The sequence below is a fragment of the Gavia stellata genome, chromosome 4 (assembly GCF_030936135.1).
Source record: "Gavia stellata isolate bGavSte3 chromosome 4, bGavSte3.hap2, whole genome shotgun sequence".
NCBI lineage: Eukaryota > Metazoa > Chordata > Aves > Gaviiformes > Gaviidae > Gavia > Gavia stellata.
This window is the reverse complement of record NC_082597.1, coordinates 43,937,844-43,957,668: the sequence shown is the minus strand read 5'-3', so window position 1 is coordinate 43,957,668 and position 19,825 is coordinate 43,937,844. Positions and strand designations below refer to the sequence as shown.

Sequence of the window (19,825 nt, the reverse complement as noted above, 5' to 3'; positions counted from 1 at the left end):
CACTATAGTAACATGACTATTTCTAATTTTCTTCCAAATTGCCAATGTGACTTTGTTTCACTTTCAAGATGAGATGTTTCTGCTTGTATGTTCTGAAACTGAATCAAAATTCCACCTTCTTTTACAGGGAAAATTCAACTTTCTTGGTCACAGAAGCGGCAGTGCAGATATCCTTCTTTTCCTCTGGCAAGCAATAAAGAAAGAGAATAAAACTCCTTCGAAAAGACTCAGTCTGAGAGCTGAAGAAGAGTTTTGGAGCCCCTGCTCCCACCTTCCTATATCCTACCTGACTGCGTCTCTCATCTTACACACCACAGAGTCTTCCTCTAGGCTAGAAAATACGAGGTACTTAGTTTTGGCAGAGTACTAAAAAACAGTGAAAGGCTGTTTTTTGACTTAATATTTCTTGGTCAGCAGAGAGGGTGGTATATGGAAATGGACAGGAGCACTGAGGAGCCATGACCTCGCAAGTCATTCAGCTTTTTCACGGCAAACATATTGCCATGGGTAAGGTACGGGGCTTCCTCCCAGAGCCTGCTATCCTCTCCTGCTGCTGCAATGGGTCTTACCACGGTGCTGGCAGAACAGCCAGCGCTCAGGCAAGCAACCGGGAGGGGATGTTGCTGGCTGGATGGCTGTCGCTGCACACTGCTTGGCTGTGACAGCATATGCTTGGCCTTCAGAGCCAGAAAGGGACACGATGCTGTCCTTGCATGCTCTGAGCAGCAAGCAGCCTTCTGGGGAGTGAGAAGACGGACAAGTGAAATGTGCCAGGGAGAGGAGGGGAGCCAAACCGATTGTCAACAGGAACAGCAGTGAGAAGAGGAACGCGTACAACAAAGGCAAAAGAGGAAGAAGGGATGTGCTAAATGACAGAATGGCGGAGAGGGGAGAGGGAAAAATGCAGAGGGAGAGAAAAGTCCTGTGATGGTGTCAGGAGCTATTTTCTTATCTAAAAATGATTCAAGAAAAAAAAAGGCTAAACCCCAAGTGCCTGGAGTTCTTTAAGCACGTGCCTTCCCTAATTTGTGAATGGCAATTCCCAGAGCAAGCTGCAATGTCTGCCTCAGCAAAGCAAATCTGACCCTGCTCTGCAGCTAACATTGCCACTGCAGCCTAAATGAACTGTTAAGGAGCCTGCGTTAACACTGAAAAGCTGGTTTCATATAGAAATGACCTTTACAGGAAATTCCTCTGTGTGCGTGCCTCTGTGTGTTTGGAATAATTTCAGTACAAGCTTATCTAAAAAATTCCGCTAGAAAGAAATGCTCCATGCTTTCATTCCAGAAAGTATAAGTGGTTTTGCTCATATTGTCTGGAACAGATCAGAGCAACCATGTGGTTTGTCCCCCGCCATCTTCCTCAATTCCTGACTGTTTTTAGACGATCTTCAGCTCTCGGAGGTGTTGCTCCATGGGAGTTGAGGGTTGCATCAGTATTTCCACAGCATCAGAGGGATGCCAGGAAACCCTACCCACTCTGGCTGCAGTGGGAGCATTCAGGCTGTCAGGGGAGCTAGGAGCTGAAGCCCTGCAACAAGCCTTTTTGGCTCTGCAGCAAGAAGATTCCTGCTGTGGGTCCTGGGCAAAACTTCACCAGAGCTGCAGACCTTCATAATTCTGCTTCTGAAGCAGCTGCCTGGTCTGCTGGCAGGAAACAGGGCCAAAAATATCCTCTGCTTTGCTGTACATCCAAAGTTTATTTACTCATTTTCTTTGGCGCATCATTTTGGCTTCAAAGGTCAGCCTTGTTAGTTGGAAACTTCCTGACCAGCTGTGGTTTGATATTCAGCAGGTCTGCTAACAAAACTGAGGGAAGAGAATCAGCAGCAAGGGGATTTTTTGTGAGTGTGAATAGGCAAATGAACCAGAACCCCCTTTTTCGCTTTATCCTGCTCCCCCAAAGGAAGGACAAGAACAGTACTCAGCCTTCTTGAGGAAGCGTGAAGGTTTCTGTGGATATAGGTGTAATTTCTGTTCACCTTGATCATTAAACAGAGAGTTACAACATAACATGGCCTTTAAAGCATGGATATTTGTTCTAGGGTTCATATTGAGTTTCAGCCCTATATTTTATATTTTGATTACTGCATAGTTCAGAAACCCCACAAATATCTTGACACCTGGTAAGATAATATCATGATTATCTATAAAATTTACCTGTCTGATTCTGATATACAGCAAGGGATGGTAACAGCTAAATGATACTGATATATTTCCAGTATGATAGATTTCTTCCAGCATGCCCTATAGAATATGCTATAGCTTATCTATCTTCCTCTAGGTGGAGTAACCTCTCCATTGTCCTGCAGCTACAAATAGGCGCTTTGGTTTTATTGTTAGCAGCTGCTCCACTCCAGAAAAGGAGGAGGTCTCCCTCCATTCTGATTAGCAACATAGTCTGAAGGTTTTATTCATCTTCAGAGAACATTACAACAGGCAGTATGGCATCCTACTAAATACTGTGCCTAAGCATGCAATTAAATTATAATTCTTGAGTGTAATATCCTGCACAGTCACTACGAACAATGTTCAGCTGAATCTTGTAGCAGTTAGTTGACCATCTTATCCTCTAAAGACAGTGGTTTATGGAAGAATGAATTGCAGGCACTGAAGTCTAAATGAGAAAAGCACTTCACATGCTTAACACTATATTCAGGACAGAAATTAAAGAACATCACTTACTTGGAACACATAGAACATCACTTACTTGGAACACATAATAAGATTAAACATGTTCTTTAATGTCAGAGACCCTTAAGATAGCGATGAAATTTACTGTGTGTGATTATAGTTTGTTATATAGGCTGGTAGTCTGAAACAAGGTATTAACCAACTCTCAAACAAGGAGTATAATTTTACATTTGGAATGAGAATTTGTTTTTACAAGAAAACTATTTATAAAGTATTTGAGAGACATTGGCACTACAAAAGCAGTGATACAAAGACATTAAGTAATAATGAGACTAGTCACAGCAATTGCTAATAAGACAATAACATTTTCTTACATAGTTTTTAGACTTTTTATTTCCACTAGATGAAAAATACATTTTCCCTGTAATGTTAGTTCAGTTAAGATGTAAGATTTTGCCTCCAGCGTGACTTTCCCCAGCTGCAATCAAGAGTCAGTACCATTAGTCCAACACAGTGCCATTAGCTTGACCTGGATAAGCAGGACAGAGTCCACTAAAGATCATGACAGTTATATGAAGAGTGCAGTAATGATGGAGCTAAATTATTCGTTCTGCTACCCAATTATTTCTGGTAGCTCAGGGACTGCTGTACAGAAACCATAGCTCATTATTGGATGTAGCTCACGTGAGTGGAACAGCTTACCTGCATTAACAGTCGCATTGAAGAGTCTTTTTCCAGTCTAAGTATGTCTTTTCATTGCACTTGTGGAGTGCAGAACATGGGATTAGCTGGACATATTTTAGGTGCACTGAATTATCCCTGCTAAAATAGAGTTCACTAGTCTAAATGACTCAGTTCACTAAGTCCTTGGGGTTTGGTCATGCAGCTAATATATATTTTGTCTGTTTCTTTGTTCTTTTAGAGCCATCAACTTATGGTGTGATAAAATCATTAGGGCTGGTTATGTGTCATCGTGTAAATGCTTTATTTTGTTACACAGGTGCCTTTTCTTTCAGCTTTGGCATTTAATTGTGAAGATGCATTTTAGTTTCCTAAATTATGTAATCTAATTTAATAAAGCTGCTTACAAAACAAGCAAATACACTGACAAAAGCAAAACATTATTTAATTTATGAAATTTGTTACTGAAAACAGGACTTTACTTCACTCAGTATGCTACTCATTGCTATTTATCAACGTTTGTTTAAGGTTGCAATTGAACAAAGAACAGTAAATGCAATTTAGTGTAGAAAGGCAAGGTCACATGGCCTGGGTCTTAGTTAATTTATCTTTCATGACAGATTCTATTTTCTGCTACTGGCGTTATTAGCCAGCAATACATTTCTCCCATGATAGTGCATCTGTAGCTCTTGCATTGCCAAACTTAGTGGTAGCATTTAATTTGTGTGACATTATTCAGTTATCAAGAAAAAGTAGCGCATGCTGAGAAACACAGTGGCTATTTAATGATAGCCTAAAAAATGAGTCTCAAGTACTTTGCTAAAAACACTTTTCTTTCCGAGGCTGCACTATCCTGTTCCTACTCCTGTTCCTGTCCTGGGAACCTGGGCATTCAGTAGGCAGGTCTCCAGATAAAGGCTAACAGGTAGATATGCTGAGACAGTAGACACAGAACAAGTTTGACAATTAAATTTCATACCTTTTCCCTTAAGTAATGGCAGCTGGATAATGTGCAAAGACTGCAGCACTGAATTATAGGAAAGCCACACTGAGGTCGCTAAAGTCATCTACTCTATTCCCTTTCCTGTGTAGATCAGCTCTACATATGTAATTTTCAACAGAAACTAATCTAATCCGTCCTTAGAGACCTACAGTGATGGAGGAGCCATGTAACTCATCAACAGGGGTTTGTTCTTGACAAAACGTTACTTACTACCTTTACCTACAAACTGAAAGATGGAGAAAGATGATGGTTAGCAGTTTTTGGAAGTCAGGGAAGCTGGTGGAGTGGAAAATTAGACAAATGCAGATTGTAGAGAATGATCTGAATCGTTTGATAGGGTGGGCTGATTTGAATATCCTGTTTTAATACAGAGAAATTTGCAATCATACATCTAAGGAACAAAAAGCATAGTTTATACAGACAGGATTGGACAAAGTATTTCAAAATGATGCAACATGAAAAGAAGTCAGGGTCCTGGTAGATAATTAACTGAACATGAGCCTGCAGTAGGATGGTGCAATTAGAGAGTGAATGTCAGCCCTGAAGCCTAAGCAGGGAAAATATGAAGCGGGAGTAGGATGGTGATATTAATTCTGTTTATAGTAAAAGTAAAATCATCACAGGAATACTGTGTGCAGTTCTCATACCCACACTTCGGAAAGGACTCTGACAATTGAAAAGTAGTCAGAAAGTCCTGCAAAAATGTGTTGAGATCTGAAAGGCATGCCTTATCATGAAAAGCTAAGAATGTGCCAGCTGCTTGTCTTATCAAAAAGAAAAGCCAAGGAAGGCTATTACTTAAACGTAAAAGATGGTTTTGATTGTGGCTTTTTAGTATAGGAGGAAAAGGCATAACAAAAGACTGTTTGGGGTATTTTTTGCTCGAAAAGAAAGAGATATGTAAGATCTAACAGCAAGCAAAGCCCTTAAAAAACAAACCCACCCAGTGGATAATTAGCCACATTGACAATGAGGTGCTAGATCTTCTACTCCGTACTGTTATGTCTAAAGGTCTTTCCAGGGATATGACAATTTCAGGAGAAATTATAGGCCTGCTGCTGAGACTTATAGCTGAGGTGTTACAACTTGCAGGATCATAATGATCTCTTCCAGCCTCAAAGTCTGTGATTAGCTGGCTGACATAATTCTACTTTCTTTCTTTGAATTCTGTTAAATCATATTGATGTATACCTGCTGAGGAAGTAGCCCTAAGCCCTTCAAGTTTGCAAATAAGGCATAATACTGCATGAGTTTTGTAGAGGTTTACCACCACTGAAAACAATAGCCTTGTATTTGAAGATAGTCTTGACAACGGGGAGACTGTAAAGCTGTTTCTTGAACTGCACAACCTGTTCCCACCACAGAAAGAGCCATTCAAAAATCATACTGAATCACTGGAATTAGAAACGGTACTTAATTTTGTTTCTACAGAGATTAGTTCTGCTGAATACAGAAAATTACATCCTTCAGTTTGTCATTTTGTTTATATGCTTTTATTTTTGAAATACTATCTAACCAATAAGTGGTCCTGACTGCAAAAACACCAGACTGTGTTTTCAATAAATAATTCCACTTTAATGGCAAAGTAATAATTTAGACAGATACAGTGCGCACACCTGCAAAAAAATATATGCAAGCTGGTTTACAAGCTAGAGGAACAATAAACCAATAGAAAATACATCATCCAGTTAAGTCCGATGACACCAAATACTTATTATTAGGGCTTTACAAAGACTACAAAACTTTCCAGATGATTTATTTCACTGTTTCTGTCTATTTACATGATATGTTACATCAAAAATGTACAAAATATAAAATGTGTACAGACAAATGTTTCACAAACAATTTCTGAGTTGTAAACTAGGTGGACTCACTGAGATGTATTGCAGGAAGTTTTGTATATGTGTTATATTGTGTGTTTGTGTCTTAAATATGGCAGGAAAAGATTCGCAGGTTTGCTCAGAGCACAGGTACAGGAAAGAGCAGCTTTCCTTTAGTTCTTTGAGTCAGTCAAGGTGTACACACTGACGTTTTGCAACACAAATGGATCCAGATTTGGGGGGCATGATGTTGGTCTGACTGAATCCTGCATGCATAAAATCAGTAAGAGTTTTATTAGGGCAATAGCACCGTGTAGGAACCTCTAGATTCAGCGATGCAGCTCAGTGCCATTTGGAAACTGCATTGATTTATCTTTGTTTTACAGCGAGTGACCACAGGGTGGCCACAAAGAGTTAATAGCACCAAATACACATCCTGAAGGTAACATCCATGGAGGTGTACAGTACATGTCTACACAATGCCAAAGCCCTTAGATACCTTCTTGTTTATATGCACCTATTTTAACCGGATGCCTCTTGTGGTAAAAGAGCATTTCCGATTATTCTGAGCAGTTTGAATGCAATCTGGTTGTAGCCTGCCATGACATATGCACTTAAAACATTTTCAGATTTTTTCCCCCCAAAAATGTATTGGCTTCGTATAGATATTGAAATATGCTCACTGTAGCATTGATAGCTCCTGCATAGTCATAACAACTGTAAATACAGGACAAACACACCAGGTAATAACAGCTTTTAAGGTTTGCATTCTGTATTTGTTTGCAACATACAGGAAATCTCAGCAAGTGAAACATCTCTTAACACCAACAGAATAAAATACAATTTTGTTTGTTTTTGATTTGATTTGTGCAAGGCTTTTTTTTTTTTTTTCTTTTCAATATTTACAATACCCACCCAGTAGACTGTGCAAAACCAACCCACTTTTACAGTATAAACTCTTCCTCTTCCACAGTGGACATCACTGCTTCAGTGTTCTTTTATGCTGAATTCTTCATGTACAACAATAGCAATCAAAACAACATGCTAAAACTAGAAAAAGGAAAAAAAAACCCATATATTTGTGCTCATGCTGCATCAAGTGCATCCAGCTCTGCTGGATAAGAATTCAAAACATCTATCCTCCAAAAACTCCATTCCATGGGACCAAATGGATCTGAGCTGATTTTCTCAGCATTTAGGTGACAGTGGAAGTGGGTTTGGGTTCCTTGTGTATTTCTGAGGGTAGGCAGAGCAATTTATTCACAAGATAAAAATACTATATAGCAACTGTTCTTTCTCCTATCCATTTCTTTAAAAAATCATGATATACAGACATGAGGCTACTGTGTTAACTGACGTTTTCTCATTAGTAAATGAAGAAAAAAACAGTGTAAATTACCAATGGTTTAGGAATTAAACCAACTGTAAAACTGTTCTAGAAATCTGTTTTAAGGCAGTGAGACAGCACCATAAGAAATGTTCCTTCTTTCACTGAAAAGGCTCAAACAAATGAAGCCCTAAAAAGCCTTTAATCAGTGTTGGTTAATAATTGGTATAAAACTGTTGTTAAGGAGTGGGCAGGTGGTTAAAAAAGACCTTTGTGGTAAAAACAACTTTATAAAATCTGTGACTCGTGTACTAAAAACTTGATGGAGCGCATCACCGTGACCATGGCAGTTAGAATTAAATTGGCACTTATCCAGCATATCACAGTCATGTTTTCTGGTGATTGCACAATACTGTTTGTGCTTTCTGAGTTACTATCATCATCCTTGACTCGTTTTGGAATGGGCAGTAGTGTACAACACAAGCACCACTGCAGTCCTGTGACCAGCACCATGTGGCACAACAGAGGTTAGAAGAGAATTAGAAGACTGCATTGTTCATGCAGCGCCTCAGGGTAAACTAAAGGGAAAAAACCAAAAGAAGTTGCACTGTAAACTTGTACAGAGAAACAGAGACACAGAGAGAGAGAGAGACAGAGAGAAAGAGAAAGAGGAAAAGGGAAAAAAAATAATTTCCAGTTTGGCTAACATGTGTGCAATCTGCTTAGATGCCCTTGGTCTAGGGCCCTTTCCAGTTGACAAATGGAGTCTCACTTGGCTCCATAGGTATTGAAATGCCTTGAAATTAAACTAATTCAAGCTTTCCACTTCAATTTTTCTTCCTGACTTTGCAGAGTTAGGTCTCCTGCCTACGCCACACCATTCTCACTCAGGGACCTCGGCGTGCTGCTTTAATACTGGCAGTGGTCTAGTGGAAACAGATTTTACCATAATCCTCCACCAAGGTTTGTCCCTTTCAGAGAGTTGATTCAAGGGACGAATCCAAAATGTCATCGTGGTGGCTGGTGCTATCACTGTCACAGCTTTGTGCGCTCGAATAGTTGGCTGCCTCTTGAAGCCTCATTAGCATATTCATCTGAAAGAAAAAAGCAATGTTTACATAATCTTGTCTCATTTAATGCTGCCGTGACCATGTTAAAATTTAATTAAGCTCCCTTGCTGTATGAGACGTGCTGGTATATAGCTGAGGGGACCATACAAAAGGATTTCAGAAAGGGCAGGGTGTCAGCGACTCCTCCTGGCACCCTTTTCATTGCCTTCTGGTCTTTAAATAGAAGTTTAAAGGTCCAAAGAGGGATACAATGGAGCTGCCTGATAACTCTTTAATTCAGGGGTGAGACCAGCTGCAGCTGCAACACCGGCAGGGGAAGGAAGCCATATCACAGCTGGACATCTGGGCCCGTATTTGGAGACAGTCAAGCTTCCAGATAATTTTTGGATGGCATACACACACTATATTGGAAAAGCAACTGAAAACATAATCACACTAACATACCCCCTCTGCAAGAGAGAGACGGGGAGGGCACGAGAGAGGGGTGGACTGAGGCCAGCTGCTTCATAAAAGAGTCCCATCTGCTGTCAAGGGGCTGACCTCAGCAGGGGAACAGCAACAGATCCTCCTACCCAAGAGAGGAGAGCCCCCACATAATTTGGGGATTATTAGAACCTGAAGCCCATCTCAAAAATAATCAAAAAGCAGCATTAAGCCCCAGAAAATTACTTGGATGCTTGACGCCTAACTCTGTGTAATGATCAGGATTTTATTTATAAAACATCCGCTTCTGCCAGTATGCTCAGGGCTGCAAGCTATGTTGACATTGCTTTAGTGTTTTCCAAGGAACAAATACACTGCCATTACAAAAAACAGGCAATGAAAATCCAAAGAGAAAGAGGTATTCTTGTGTATTTGTGTGTTAAGCCCCTTTTTCCTGTTTGCTCAGGAATCCTTACATCTCTATGGTTTCAATCTGCACAGCTTGTAAAGTTTCCTCTAGGCATTGAACAGCATTTAATACCCTTCCATGCTATCAGGTAGCTTTTGCTGAAGGTTTAATAGGTATCCATGTTTGAGAATACAGGATACATGCGGAGGGTGTGCAGTACAGCCTGCATGTGAAATGTTTCCCCAAGCATGATGTCTGTCTCCCCATGAGCTCCAGCGGAGGCAGGGGCAAGCACTCCATTCACAAGTTTCAAGCTTCTGTTGAGTAGTCAAATACAGATACGATCACAGTGTGCAGGAGGCAAGGGTGACAGGACACTGAATTTGAGCTGCCCAAGTATTTTCACCTTAGTGGAGGTGATGCATACATGCTGGAAGCCTGGCCAATACACTCGCTGGCAGCCCAAATCACAGGGTCAAACAATCACCCCAAAGCTTATGGACTGGGAGACAGGGGATCAAATGAGGTGATCTTCTACACTTCCTCAGGATGCAAGGTCTGGTTTTGGATACCAAACACTTCAGTGAGGCTGAGGAGTCATTTTCTTAGCACTGGTAAGAGTTAAATGCATTTTCCTCTGAGAAATTCCCTTTTCCAAGGGCTGCCTGTATTCCAGAAGAACAGTTCTATAAAATGGTATTTTGGATTGTGATAAAGGCGGTCTACAGAGAAAGCACTATACAAGAATAGCAGCTTGATATATGCAATTTAATAGTCCTTTATCAGAGGAGGCAATGGTAAACCCAAACGTCTCGGATCGTATTTAAATAAAACAATACACGGCACTGAGAGAAATCAACCTCTTATCTTTCAATGCCACCACACTTGCATTCCTTTTACATTAAGATTGTTACACAGTCATCAGTTATCTCAAAATGTTCTGAGGAATGGGAGGTGGCTGTCTAATTTGCATTTCCACTACATTCTCTATGATAGACAAGTTAGATAATGCGAGTTTCTCAGTCCTTCATTTGTAGAATGTAGATGAAGGACTGCCCAACCTGGAAAGGTGATTTTAGAACAAACTGATTAATAACTTGCTGAAGAGTGGTACCCAAACATTATCTGTTATACATTTCTGGGCAGATGGGAAATGCAAACAATTTAGGGACATATTAACATGATGGTGATACCTGCCCTCCTGCTAGATTTTTCTTTTATTGTCAATCTTTTTACTAAATTATAGTAGGATTCACTTAAAAAGCCCATTTTGGAAAAGGTACACAGTAGTTTTTTACTGTACAGTGTACAATTCAACATGTGACAGTAAAGTGCATACTGAAAAGCCTTTTCCCCAAAATTTAAATCTTACCAAGGGATCCCCCTCTGTATCAGTCTGTGGAACATGCTTTGAAGTTGTTCCTTCCTTTGCTGATGCATAACCTTCATAACCAACATCTTCTGGTCTTAACTGAAGTAGTGATGGCCACTCATGCTGTAGAGATGCAGAGCTCCATGGATAGGTATCAGCTACCCACTTGGAGGGATCCTCCCAGGGTGCCCTCTTACCGTACATCTGTATTATGGATATAACAGAGGTTAGTATCCTACAGAGTTTTCAGTACCAGTTGTAACAGCAGACAAAAGTCATCAAAAACATCTAAACCATTGTAGTAAGTGGTTTGCTTTGAAGCGTGCTCAGCACTCGGATAGGATAAGACATTCAAAAGACCTCATCTCCATTAATGCTCCTTCCATACGCAGAGTGGATGCAAGTTGAGAAGCACTCCATAACTAGTGATACTTGTAGGCAACAGTGGGAGCCACAAGTTTTTGATACAGTGTGAAATGAGACCTTTCAGTAATTTGCTTAAGGCATATCAGTGAAATTAACTCAGACCCATCTAAAACATTCTAGTTAATTGCATTTTGTCTGAAGTGAATTAGGAAGTGCCAGTACAGGTTGTTCTCTTCTAGCAAAATGGGATGCAGAAGCAGACATCTGCCCACACCTTAAGTCTGAGATCTTTCACAAGGTTAAGAGCAGAAATTCACAAAGGATAGGTTTTCCCCACCATGAAGCACAAAAATGCTTATGAATCCGGAAGGAGGACAGAGGAAGGAAGAATGAGAATATTGTAAGTTTAGGAGGTCTGGCAGCTTCCTCGCTAAAATGCACTCTTCCCCACATTGCTGTTCACAAGCAACATGTTAACCAAGAGTCCCTTGGTTGCTGCTTTACAGATTTCCTCTAGCTGTGACAATGACACATTGGGATGGGGAGCCAGTCACCAGGGCTTTCTGTGATATCTCCTAGCTCAAGCAGCCTCACACTATTCAAGGAGCGGCATAATATTGTCAGGGCATACACTCATGGAGCATTTAGGTGGGCTGCACTCCTAAAGGGAGTAAAACAGTGAAGGATTTTAGTGCTAAAGCCAGAGAGATGAGTTGTGCTTATCACTGCAACACCTGCTCCCAGGCACTTGCTGAATCCAGAGCTCCAGGTTAGGCAGCCAAGTTCCCTATATTATGCACAGAAATACTCAGACTTCTTCTGCCCTACACAGAGGCTAGGCTGCTAAAATAAGCATAAATAAGCCAAGAGGAAATGTTTCTTGGGGAGGTAGCAGGCTAACTCCAGGCAGCACTTCCCCCCATCTGAGATTAACAGCGATTAAATCTTTTCTGAAATCTGGAGCAATGCCTATAAATTCTGTGTCTGACAAATGAGTTTGCAAAGTACCAGGCTAGAAGGGCATTTTCTACCCGTCCTTGGTTCCAGGAACATCTAATTATATCATATAAAAGATTTCTGTTTATTAATAATAATGTTATTTTATGGAAGCCATCCGAAGCAGCTAAAAATTGGAACGGTTCATGAAACAACACATTTTCTTCTATATGCTGCCATCTTCTGCTCCAGAATTGAAGTTTTCATTTAAGTAGGTACCCTGTATACTTGGGAAAATAGGAGCATGAAGAATATCACTGCATTTTTATAGCTGGTCTAAGCAAGAGCTGTTAATCTCACTGTGGCTGTTCTATCAGATGTTTGGCAGTTTTTTGCACAAGGCATAAACACTCTGTAATTCCCAGAGAGGTAAGCAGTTTTAGGAAAGCATGAGATATTCAACAGGCAATATTCTAAACTTCCATCGCATCAGTATGTCACTATGTCAGTACAAGGTGATAAAGAAATTGCAGCTGCTTACACAGTTCTTTGACTAGTCCATAACAATCCCCTCTGCACTGTGCATTAATTTCTTTTAGTTTTAGGTGTGGCAAAAAACTGCCTTTCCACAAAATGTCTTTTCAGAGGTCATAGAATTGCAGTGCATAAAAGAAAAAGGAAAAGGGAGAAAGCCAAACAAAGAATGAAAAAAAAAGAATATGTCTCAATTAATTTCAAGATTTAGGTTTGCTTCAAAGTTGTGGAATGGTCTGAAATCTTAACCTATATGAGACAGTTTACAGTGCTATCTACAGCAAATCTGTTTGTAGCCCTCTTTCTATTAAAGTAGAAGAAACATTACTAGTTCAGTATCAGTCAATGGAACTGCTGCTAACACCTAGCTCTGGAAAGGGTGGGATGGAGGGGACAGTGAGGCACTGATCTGATGTCACTGTCACCCACAATGACAATTACAGTCAGGAGGAAACCTTAGCCCATACAGAGAAAGAGAAAAGGAGAAATAGAACTATGGGAAATGCAAGCAGGGGTGCAAAATACAAGGGCAAAAAGGGACAGACCCTCATGTTCAGCAGGGCCGAAGAGTAAATTATCGCAATCTGGTTAGATAAGGCGAGCAAACGTGTTGTGGTTTGGTTTTTTTTTTCTGAATGGTGAAAATAACCTTGTTCACAAGCTTTCCTCCACAAGCCTGTGTGCCTGCATGTGTACGTAGGTGAGAGAGGATTATGCAGACCAAAGCTATTTTCTTGCACCAGTGTAAGGGCTATTAACTCTTCCATGTGGGGGTATGCTGAGACTGCCTTGACTCAGGGAGGCAATCTGAGCCTTATTTAGTATTGCTGTGAACTCTTTAAACAGTGGAAAAAGAAGAACCTTCCTCCAGTCACAGAGGAGAAACTCTTCGTAAAATACAAGATATGCCAGTGCTGGAGGAGACAAAGTCAAATTATACATCAGGGTAAGAGGAGGTCAAAAGGAGTTCAAGGCTGATTTCTATAATCCCTCCACAGATTTTCTTTTTGCAAATGCAACAGCATTCATACTTAGATGCATTGATTAAAAGTAGCTTGGAGAAAGTCTATGAAACTAATTAAAAAAAAATTGCTGGGAAACAAATGACATACCTGAAGTCCTTCTCTCACAGCTTCCAGAAGATACGGCACCAGCGAATAGTTCCAGAGGTCTGTGAACCACACTCTGGAGCCATCAACATCCATAGGGCAAGGGAGGAAGAGGCGGGGACCTGAGAAGTCAGGTTGTGTATTAAAAAATGTAGAACCAGGGAACACACTAAAAATAATCTTGACAGAATTAAAAAAGTAGTATTGGAGCAAACTCAAGTGAAGACAACACTAATACAGGACTACGGTAAGGGAGCTATCAGTCTCCTGTTACTAAAAATGAACTAGTGTCTTTTTATCCAATTCTAGGGCTTGATGAACACTTACAAGTTTTACAGGCAAAGCTATGTAAAAGGATGACTTCTTTGCTAACATAGCTGTTCCACATGTCTATCTCCCACCTGATAGTTCGCTGAACTGACTATCCAAGTGTTTTTATTGCTGTAATTATACTGCAGTGTGAAAGTAGGGAAAATATAAGCTTAGGGAAGATGCTATTGAGGTAATTTTTTGTAAATTTAACTTTTTAAAATTATCATCATTTACTTGAAAGTCTTTAGCAACCAAGGCAGAAATATCAGGAAATACATACTCTCTCATTAAACCTTCCATTTTCATTTCAGTCTTGCTGGCAACTAGACAAATTCCCCACACTGATGTTGCACTTCCCATTGAGAGATGACAACTTTTAAAAAGGTAATACATCCTTCCCAAATCTCTAAAATGCTCAGCCTGCATCCTTATTTCAAACCACTCCACCAATGAACTCACCAATGGTTACATCTGAAGAGCTGTGTGTTTCTAGGAAGCTGTTGAGATGATGCCATGTTTTGGGGATCCAGTCAATGATTTTGATGAGCTCATTATTGCGTATGTTCCTTTCTATTTCAGTCTCAATCAGTTTCCTTCTCAGATATCTGCCCAAGAAACCTTTAACAGGCTCTGTGTGATTAGCACAAAGCACCCACCTGGGTAGAAAGGATAAATGTCAAGCAGCAATGAACAGCAAATGCATCATTTCCTCTTAAACATATAGAAGAAGGTAATGTCATAAGCTTCTGAGTCTCATTAGTCAGCAAGTATAAAACTGCTCTAATAAACCACGTTATTGCCCACTGCTACAACACAATCATTAGAGGTTTCAGCAGGAATTCAAGACAATGCTGAAGACAAATGGAATGCAAGAATGCAATCGTCTTCAGGGTCTTGCCAGAGGTGCTGGAAAACACCGTATTTCTTTCACCGTTCCCCAACACCATTTGGAGACCCACCAATACGGAAGAGATGCAGAAGCACACTTTGCTGTGACGAGAAACAAGATCAATGTTTGTCGAAGAACTGGGCTGAGAAGCATGGAGTTGTGCAAACACAGCCCTAGTAAATACAGAGTGAATGTACCTGAAATTGTGATGCAGCTCCAGATTTGGTGAAGAAGAAACTCCCTGGTTCATGGTTCCAATAATATAGGGACTGAAAAGAGAAAAGTTGTAGGTTCATTTGAGGGAGAATCCATTCAGACATTCGGGAAATATTCTTTCTTCTTATCTGCACTAGGCCAATTTTAAAAGACTCTGGATGTATTGTAGTTTTAGATCAAAAACATTGCTGAGGTGCGCTTTTTTAATGTTTATTCTCCTATGATTTCCCTCTCTGCACATTTGTAGTTTACTAGTACTTATCTGTAATAAAGAAATAAATGAGGCAACCCTGTCCTCATGTACCTCATAATTTTGCAGTAGGCTTAGAGTTTTAATTTCAGAAGCCAGTGAATCTCATGAGTACGACATAGCATGCAGTGATTTTAGGAAGGGAAGCCTCTGTGATGGCACTTTTACAGCAGAAATAGCCAATGTTATAGGCCAGTAAAAATTCCAGGAAACATTATTTTTATTCTTGCCTGGCAATAAAGGACAGCCAGCAAACTTCATAGTTCTGCACTGCTACAGGAAAACTTAGGAAGTGCAAGTCCGCCAGATATACAGCTGCTTCTGCATGGCATGGTTTGTGGGTTCACACATATCCCAAATTCCGCTATTATAAAGTGCATTTCTTCTTACTCTCCCATAAGCTGTTCTCATGGTACTTATGAGCTTGTGTCACTGGACATCGTGAAAGGAATAAGATCCTAATTCAGTCAAGCATTTTAGAACATTCTTAAATTCTGTGGTACGTTTACATCTCACTGAGATGCATGGGAGTCATATAAATAAAGTTAAGCAGACACCTAAGTACTTGGCTGAAGGGGGTTAAAATTATTCAAGCACATAAGGGCTTTGCTGACAGCCTGTGGGAGGCTAAGTTTCCACTGGGGCATTTTATTTTGCAAAATAACAAACAGCTTTTACTGTTTAATTGCAAAAGGTGTGTGAATGGGGAAAGAAGAGCTACTACCTACCATTTATTATATTTACAGTTGAGGAAACCATTGAAGATGTCACTTAGTGAACTGATGTGGTGGAGGTTATCAAGAATTATGACCACAGGGAGGTCAGCACCATTGTTGTCAGCACTGCATTGCTCAGCTAGGTTTGCTAGGTATTGTCGCAGATCCTTCAACAGAATTAATAAAAAAAACCCAGAAAAGATTAACCCAATTAGACCATAGATGTAATTTCAGTGGAAAAGATTTTCAGAAAGATAAAGAGGCTGCTACAGAGTTTCCCCACTGTGGATCATTCAGCTGGGTCAGCACATGCAGGAAGACCTGCTTCTTAGGGCGACACTGAAGCCACATGCTAGGAAAAACAAAGGCTCTAAACATAAGGCAAGTGACTGAAGCGTACATATTTCTATTTGGTGGATATGTTCTTTAGAAACCTGCTGATAAAATATCTTCTCTCCAGAGGAAATTAGGTTGTAATAAAATATGCTATTTCCAATGGGCTGAGATACCCACATTAATTATTGGACTTCCATTCTTATGAATGCCACATTTATATACCAAAAAACCCCCACCAAATTTTCACACAGTTTAGGCATATTGAACTGCTCCTTCAGATATCTCCTTTCACCAATCTCACTGAAAATCTGTTTGACCTTTTAGGGATATTATATCACAACTCATAACAAAATTTGTGGTGTAAATTATTTTTTTCTGTCAGCGATCTCTCTGACTGCCGTTTAGTGCTGGAGTAAAAGAGAACTTTCTGTAATAAAAACATTTCATATTTTTCTCAACACTTTGTTGCCCTTGAGGGTCTGGGCTAGTCAAGTTTTACAGCTGTATCTCCAGAGGTATCTAATTTTGTCAGTGTTGGTAATACTCAGTATTATGGACAAAGTTCCTATTGCTGTTTTACTTTCTGGATCAGGGATAGCAGAATCTTTTCTTCTTTAATAGGAACATGCAATCTTTTTTTATTTCAAAAAAGATTTTTGTTTGGCTTTTTATGATCAGGTGTCTCTAGGGGAACATCATGGGTTTCTTCCATGGAATAGCACCATCTGTATTATTCAAACACACTTGGTATTTGACAATGTTGTTTTTTCTTTTTTACTACAAACTCCAAAGTTCTATATAAATCTTAACAGGAACAAAGGCAAAAAACCCAATGAAAAAATTCATACAACAAGCAATTTACCAGAAATCCAAAAGCTTGCTCTTTTGTAGGACAATTTTCATTATAAATGTATACGGTATAACAATAAAACATAAACATATCCCCTGCCAAAGTAAATGGCATCACAAATCCTCTGTATAAAGACAGTGAAAAGCGGTGCTTTTGCTGGAATGGTCCTCTCGCCCCTTTGGGATCTGTATGTTCTTCCTTCTTATATTATGCTAACATTCATTATGTTCTGTGCAAATCAGAAAGCTCTGGGCAAAACCTTTCATTTTCTTTTCCCTGGGTACCAAGTTAGGCGTATACCCAATTTAGGACAGCAAGTGAATAGTATTATCTGTGGCTAGCACAGTAGTCATGTTAGAAGCTTGATAATCTGAGCTATGATGTAAATCACTGTGAATGTGACATGATGCATGAGGCAGTTTTAGCATGGTCAACTTCCTGACCGATACAGGCCAGAAGCCGTGGCAGCAGCTGTATTTATCCAGTGCTGATTAAGAAGCTGAACCCAAAAACAGTAATTAAAAATCCCCATTCTGAAATCTTGGCTAACAATAGACTGCTATTATCACTATAAAAAATCAAGTTAGACTAGTATTGCTATATAGCCAACCTTTCTGACAAAGGAATTAGACACTCTAAGAATTTAATTTATATGGGAATTTGATTCTGCAGCTATCCTTAAGGTTAGTTTCCACAAGTGAGGGAAAATTCAGACTTCCTTCACAGTCTTCAATGGTTTGTTTAGAACAGAAAGATCTGGTCCCTGTTCCTCATGGGATTGCAGACTGAATTCTTGCAGGAAAAAATGCTAACTGAGCAACAAAACAGTATGCCAATTAATAGGATCTGCTATGCATCATCACTACAAATTGGGCAATAGGTTATCTTTTCATCTGTAACTTACCTTGCTTGACTTGTGATCTACATTAAAAGTTGCAATTGCCTCCTCAGTTTTTTTTCTGCCAGATTTAGTTATAATATACTCAGCCAGTCTGTTAGCTAAATAGGTCTTTCCCGTGCCACTGGGTCCCGACAGAATAATTCTGCGATGCTCCATCAGTAAATTAAAGTACCGTTGGGTAATTGGCTTAGGAATTAATGTGTCAAACACAAAACTGTCCAAACTGTTTTCTTCCACTCCTGGGAACAAAAGAAAAGAAAAATGGCCTGTCTTCATCCTTGCGAAGGTAGGTATAGGTTTGGCCCAGCACCTGATGGCATCGGTGCTATGCTCAAAGCAAGGTAAGATACTTCCATCTACACTGAATTCCTATCACAGGCTTCATTACTGTGGCAGTGCTTATATCCTTCCACAGGGCCAAAAAATTAAACAGTGGTAGTGGGAGAAGATGGGTGGGAGAGATGAAATCAAAGTAAATGTAAAGAGAAGGCTCAGTGAGGCAAAGATGTATGTTTCAGACACTGCAGGCAACCATGACAAAAAAAAGGTCAAAGTGATAGCCACAGGGGTTATGGGTTGTCACATCAATGTATAGTTCTTCTGAAGGCCCCCCTCCCCTCCAATAACAAATCCCTACAGCTTATGAAATGTATCAAATTCTTCCTGCAGAACTGGGTAAGGCATAAGTATTTCTCATCATAATCTCTGTTCTGCGGCTGGGTTTTTTTGCCACTATTCAGAATTTTGTACTTTGCTGTGATTTGGCAGTCAGGCAGAGAAGGACAGAGATATTCTTAGATTTGCCTCAAAATGCCCCACTGTGTTAGGTATTGTACAATGTCATACAGAGAGTTTATGTGATAGATGAGTCCCTGAACTAGAGACAAAATACAGAAAGGTCAGTTGTAAGGAAAAAAATATGAAGGGATTGAGGACTACAGTGAAGAACTCTATAGTATCTGCAAAAATATTCTTGGCGTTTTACCTTTCAGGTTCACAGTGATGACATTATTATCTCCAACCAGATATCCACAAGGCAGCAGTTCAGGCACTTCTAGGCTGTGGGCTCTAATTACATCCCCTATACAATAGCTAGCAATGCAGTCAGAGCTTAAACCCAGGCTAGTAGTCGGATCCACTCGGAAAACATATTCCTGAAATGATATGAAAACATAAGATGTAAAAATAAAAATGGTTATTGAACGAAAGCAGTTTGGAAAATATTCTGGTACAGGTGAAGTCACTTGACAAGGAGATTCTGGCAGTCACATTCAATAGAGAACTGCCTACAAACATGAAAAAAGAACAGCAACATTAAGAATAAAGTTTAATAGTCATGTTAGCTATACATCAAAAACCAAAACAAAGAAAATCTTGGCAAGACAACCCAAAGAGTACAAGTTTTTCTTAAGTGAAAAAGAAAATGGAATTAATACTTGAGCTAATTTTTCACTGTCTTACCTTAAAGAGACGTCTGATTACACCATCTAAAACGTCCCATTTTGTTTTTCCGCTGACTCCAATTGATCCTATCAGATACGCATGTGTTTTTTGATCCTGTAAAGAGAGATTTTTGGAAACTGGACTAAAAATGGTGGCACATAGTTTTCTGTGAAGAGTCATAGTTTTCCCAATGAACAAAAAGAATATTATTTAGAATGTGATGTTACAA

At 39.8% G+C, this 19,825-nt stretch overlaps 1 protein-coding gene across 2 annotated transcripts in view; it reads right to left on the bottom strand.

Moving 5' to 3' along the window:
* Window positions 1–8,412: 8,412 nt before the first annotated feature.
* NAV3 (neuron navigator 3) overlaps window positions 8,413–19,825 on the bottom strand; it is a 271,050-nt gene continuing 259,637 nt past the window's right edge. For both annotated transcript variants that reach the window (XM_059815937.1, XM_059815938.1), the window contains 9 exons: window positions 19,615–19,710; window positions 19,139–19,307; window positions 18,157–18,392; window positions 16,079–16,233; window positions 15,082–15,153; window positions 14,455–14,651; window positions 13,687–13,805; window positions 10,739–10,942; window positions 8,413–8,558 (listed from right to left, as the gene is read on the bottom strand). In XM_059815937.1, the coding sequence (XP_059671920.1) occupies window positions 8,439–8,558; window positions 10,739–10,942; window positions 13,687–13,805; window positions 14,455–14,651; window positions 15,082–15,153; window positions 16,079–16,233; window positions 18,157–18,392; window positions 19,139–19,307; window positions 19,615–19,710 (1,368 nt within the window). In that variant the 3' untranslated portion in view covers window positions 8,413–8,438. The remainder of the gene's footprint in view (window positions 8,559–10,738; window positions 10,943–13,686; window positions 13,806–14,454; window positions 14,652–15,081; window positions 15,154–16,078; window positions 16,234–18,156; window positions 18,393–19,138; window positions 19,308–19,614; window positions 19,711–19,825) is intronic.